The 5,009-nt window shown below is 45.2% G+C and overlaps 1 protein-coding gene across 1 annotated transcript in view; it reads left to right on the top strand.

Annotated features, from left to right (window-relative positions):
- The first annotated feature begins 1,874 nt into the window (after window positions 1-1,874).
- The window catches only part of LOC134451974 (peroxisomal sarcosine oxidase-like), a 28,810-nt gene continuing 25,675 nt past the window's right edge, over window positions 1,875-5,009 (top strand). The window contains exons 1-2 of the mRNA XM_063202363.1: window positions 1,875-2,044; window positions 4,276-4,424. Of these exons, the coding sequence (XP_063058433.1) occupies window positions 1,922-2,044; window positions 4,276-4,424 (272 nt within the window). The 5' untranslated portion in view covers window positions 1,875-1,921. The remainder of the gene's footprint in view (window positions 2,045-4,275; window positions 4,425-5,009) is intronic.

Here is a 5,009-nt window from a genome sequence, read left to right as displayed (position 1 = left end):
ACTGTAATAGAGAAATGATGGATGACTAACTGTACAGACGTGATACTTCTCATTTCTACCATCTTGGCAGTATCCCAAAGCCCTGCTGGGACGGAGCAGGGGAGCTGACAGCAGGGGGGACAAAGGGGTCAGTTGTCCCCTGCCCAGGGAGAGGAGGAGGGGCCCAGAATTGGGGTCCTCATTCCATTGTATGTATTAGGTGGGAGCAAGGTCGCTGACGGCTTTGACCAGTACAGGCCCGGGACGAAATCATCTAAAAGGGCCCCTCTCTCAACGCATATAATGTAATGAGGTCCTCTTTCCAGCTGGGCCTAGGACAGATCTCCCCTTTGTCGCCCGCCTTCGGCTTCCCTGGGTGGGGGGCCCTTTCAGGTGACTTTGTCCAGGGCCTGACCAAAGCTGGAAGTGGCCCTGGCCTGGACGGAGGAAACTTGGCAATCATTTGCTGTGCGAACGGTTTCTGTCGTCGCATTCCCACAAATCAGCAGATCTGACAGCATAAACAAAACAAAGGTCGAGATGGGGGTTATAGGTCAGTCAGGCCAGCCAGAGGCGATCTGGAAAGAACAGGAAACAGCTGTTTTTGAAATGGTGCTCTATTAGCTACTACACAGTGCACAGTGCTGTATAAGCAGCATAGCGCTGGTCCTTCTGGGAAACATTGTCTAGAAATCAAGCATTATTTCAGGCAGGCTACAAAATGTAGGCTAAGCAAAATGTGTCTTAAAGATTTTTATTTATTTTTTTGGGGGGGGGGGGGGTGGTTTTTCAACTTTATTTGATAGGACAGTGTGAGAGGTGGACAGGAAGCGAATTGGTAGAGAGACGGGGAGGGGTCGGCAAAGGACCCGGGCCGGGAATTGAACCCGAGTCAGCCGCATGGCAGATGAGTGCCCTACCAGTTGGCCACGGCAGGGCCCAGCAAAATGTACCTTATGTATTGTTTGAAACATTGTCTACTCTCGAAATCACACATTATTTCAGGCAGGCTACAAAAAGTATGCCAAGCAAAATGTATCTTATATATTGTTTCAGATGGACACATTCTTAGAAGATATTTTTGACCTTTTTGATCCCCAAAAATTAAGTCGGAGGGGCAAAAAACATACCAATAATAATAAAAATGTTGATAGTTGTCTTCTATCTGCCTGTGCACACACTTCAGTCATTACATCACTACAATGTTGAACCTGCAATGTTGAGCAGCTGAACCTGCAATGTTGCCGTACTGTAACTGTTGAAAAGCTGAACTCTGCCATCATTTGTTTGCTTGATAGGACTGAGTTCATTGGCCCAGATTTGTGTGTGTGTGTGTGTGTGTGTGTGTGTGTGTGTGTGTGTGTGTGTGTGTGTGTGTGTGTGTGTGTGTGTGTGTGTGTGTGTGCGTGTGTGTGTGTGTCTCCGTGTGTTTGTGGCTGGTAGACAAACAGAGTGAAAATGGGAGAGAGAGCATGTTTGTTTTTTTGCCTTTCCATGTAAGTGTATTCAGGTTTGAATATGTGTGTGTTCTTTTGTGGACCAGTGTGTGTGTGTGTGTGTGTGTGTGTGTGTGTGTGTGTGTGTGTGTGTGTGTGTGTGTGTGTGTGTGTGTGTGTGTGTGTGTGTGTGTGACCCCAAAGAAGAATCTCATCGGTGGCATGATGTAACCCAGTGTGGACGAAAAGATGACAAGAGAAGCCACAGAGCTGCTGCAGACCTAAAGCGTGTGTGTACACATCCAACAGAGCAGAACAGGGAAAATAAAGTGTGTGTACAAGTGCGAGAGGAACAGCATAGAGTTGTATAGGATAACATCTGAGAGAAACAGCATAGAGTTGTATAGGATAGCATCCGAGCGGAATAGCATAGAGTTGTATAGGATAGCATCCGAGCGGAATAGAGTTGTATAGGAGAGCATAGTGTTGTATAGGAGAGCAGAGGCATGGCGGAGCAGCAGCAGCAGCAGGGGGAGTTTGACTGCATCGTGGTGGGAGCTGGCGTCCAGGGCTGCTTCACTGCCTATCAGCTGGCCAAGAACCACCAGAGGACTCTGCTACTGGAGCAGGTCAGACATTACTAATGTATCTAAACTCCCTACACTCTATACTCTATACTCTATACTCCTTAATCTATAGTCTACACTATATATACTCTGTACTCTCTACACTCTACAATCTATGCAATAGATATATGACGTGCATTATGTTTCTCTCTCTCTCTCTCTCTCTCTCTCTCTCTCTCTCTCTCTCTCTCTCTCTCTCTCTCTCTCTCTCTCTCTCTCTCTCTCTCTCTCGACCCAAGACTCTTAATTAGACATAAATTAAGTCATAAATATGAATGAGATGTGTTAAATGTATCTTGAGTTTGGGGAAACCGTTGAAACACGGGGAATACTAGGAACGGTTTATTTTCAGGAATTGGAAAATGTAAATTGCAGATTGCGTAGGCCTAGGCTTACTAGTTTTCAGGGAAAGGAGAAATGCCAGCCTTGATGAAAATGATTTGCCGCCCATGTCTGGATTTGGGGATTTCAATTTATTTTCCGGCAGAACATGTGCCCTTATCCTTAATATTTGTTCAACCTTGTGTAGTTCTAGTCTGAGGTGACGTAGCCTACATGCATACAAATCATTTCCTATAATCTCATAAAGGGTTTTATTTATTTGAAATGTGGTAGTGTGTACATTAGGGCCTTCTGGTAATCGGTAATTTGGTAATATGCATTGCTTAGAAATGGGTAGACCTAATTAAAATGTGATCATAAAAGACAATATGAATTGATGCAACTCTCTTACGGAAATAATACTTCATGGAAATAGCAACCCCCAGAAGCCGAGCAGCTGTGGAAAATGAATGAATTTACATGAAATTGTCAAACTGTGACCGCAAGAGTGCAAAGCCCTGCAGGGGGGTGACCTGGGTTCAGTATGGCATGGTTACTACTGCCTGGAAACCGCCATCTGAGGTCAGGGTCTCTCTGCATAACATATGCTGGTTCCCAACCTGGGGGTCCGGACCCTTAGGGGGGCGTGGAGGTACTGAAGGGGGGTCGTGGAAAAAAGGGACATTGCATAAAAACGGGAAATCCACAACTAGGCTTAACACAATTCCATAATTTGGTTAGCAACAGTATTCACTTGTATGGTGAATAGATATTGGCCTTTACGTTGTCCTGTGGATTTGTAGTAATATCAGTGGCATCAGCTATTAATGGAAAATCTACCAATATTAATGCCAAAAAAATGCCTGGGTAATTAGTTTGCCTGCTGATATTGATAGAAATACATTGCTATGCTAAAACTGTGTGTGTGGGGTGGAGTCCAAAAGGGGGTCCCCGCTGAAAACTTTGGGAACCACTCTGCATAACACATGCTGGCCCTCGTCGTGCACCGTGACCCAGTAGTCAGCGTTGTGTAATCCACTGGCCCTGCATACTCACTGGCAGAGACCGGAATAGCTGCTGAACATGGAGCTGCTTATTGATAAACAGACAATTCAGATCACTGTCAACCAGAGGCGCATCTTGTCACCAGGCTAGGCAGGCAGCCGCTTGGGGCCCCCAACCCTCTATATTGTGAATAATAGCGCATACTTTACTACAGTAGTGGCAATTTTGTTTCAAAAGTTCATTCCTTTACATTTTTGCTTGGGGCCCCACCTGACCCTAGAATCGCCCCTGGTGTCAACCAGTGAATGGGGTTTCTAGGAAGAGCAATATCTACCATTAGCATTGCCCATAGCCGTGTTTGTGCAGGGGAAGTTGCTCATAGCCTTGTTTGTGCAGGGGAGGCTGACCTATGTTATGTCAATGTCAATTTATGTATATTTATGGACGTTATAATGTATTTATTATTTATGTGTTCGTGTTCATAAAGTGCTACTGAGTAGTTGACCTGTGAAACAGAAACAAAAGATTCCTGATATGATACTATCATTTTTTTTAAATATGAAATCATTAAAAATGATTAATGTTATTGTTATTATTTGGTAAAATAAATAAATAAATAATAATAATAAAAAAAGAAAGTCAGTGCTTATGCTATGGTGGTAGACTGTAAAACATTGCAAGCCAGTTAAACGTTAAAAAGGTAAGTTGCCCTGCTGCCTTAAGTTTGTAAGTTAACTCAACTCGAAGCTTGATTCAACTCTCAAGTTGAGTTAACTTACAAACTTAAGGCAGCAGGGCAACTTGCCTTTTTAACGTTTAACTGGCTAGCAATGTTTTACAGTTTTTCTAACATTTCTAACGGGCTACAGTCTTTTACAGTGTATGGTGTACTGTGTACTGTACCCTAGTTCCTGCTGCCACACTCTCGAGGGAGCTCCCATGGGCAGACGCGCATCATCAGGAAGGCCTATGAGCAGGACTTCTACACCGTCATGATGGAGGAGTGCTACCAGCTCTGGGCACAGCTGGAGAAGGAGACCAACACCACGCTGTTCAGGTGAGACCAACAGCACGCTGTTCAGGTGAGGACCTGACTACCCATATAGGAGACCAACACCACCCTGTACAGGTGAGACCAAGACTACCCATATAGGAGACCAACACCACCCTGTTCAGTTGAGGACACACTGTAGCTATATAGGAGACCAACACCACGCTGTTCAGGTGAGACCAACACCACCCTGTACAGGTGAGACCAAGACTACCCATATAGGAGACCAACACCACCCTGTTCAGTTGATAACACACTGAAGCTATATAGGAGTCCAACACCATCCTGTTCAGGTGAGGGCACACTGTAGCTATATAGGAGACCAACACCATCCTGTTCAGGTGAGGGCACACTGTAGCTATATAGGAGACCAACACCACCCTGTTCAGTTGAGGGCACACTGTAGCTATATAGGAGACCAACACCACCCTGTTCAGGTGAGGACCTGACTACCCATATACGTAAGAGACCAACACCACCCTGTACAGGTGAGACCATACTGTAGCTATATAGGAGGCCAACACCACCCTGTACAGGTGAGACCAACACCACCCTGTTTAGGTGAGACCAACACCACCCTGTTTAGGTGAG

The sequence above is a fragment of the Engraulis encrasicolus genome, chromosome 7 (assembly GCF_034702125.1).
Source record: "Engraulis encrasicolus isolate BLACKSEA-1 chromosome 7, IST_EnEncr_1.0, whole genome shotgun sequence".
Lineage (NCBI taxonomy): Eukaryota > Metazoa > Chordata > Actinopteri > Clupeiformes > Engraulidae > Engraulis > Engraulis encrasicolus.
Note: the sequence above shows the minus strand (reverse complement) of the source record. Positions and strands in the feature narration are given on the sequence as shown.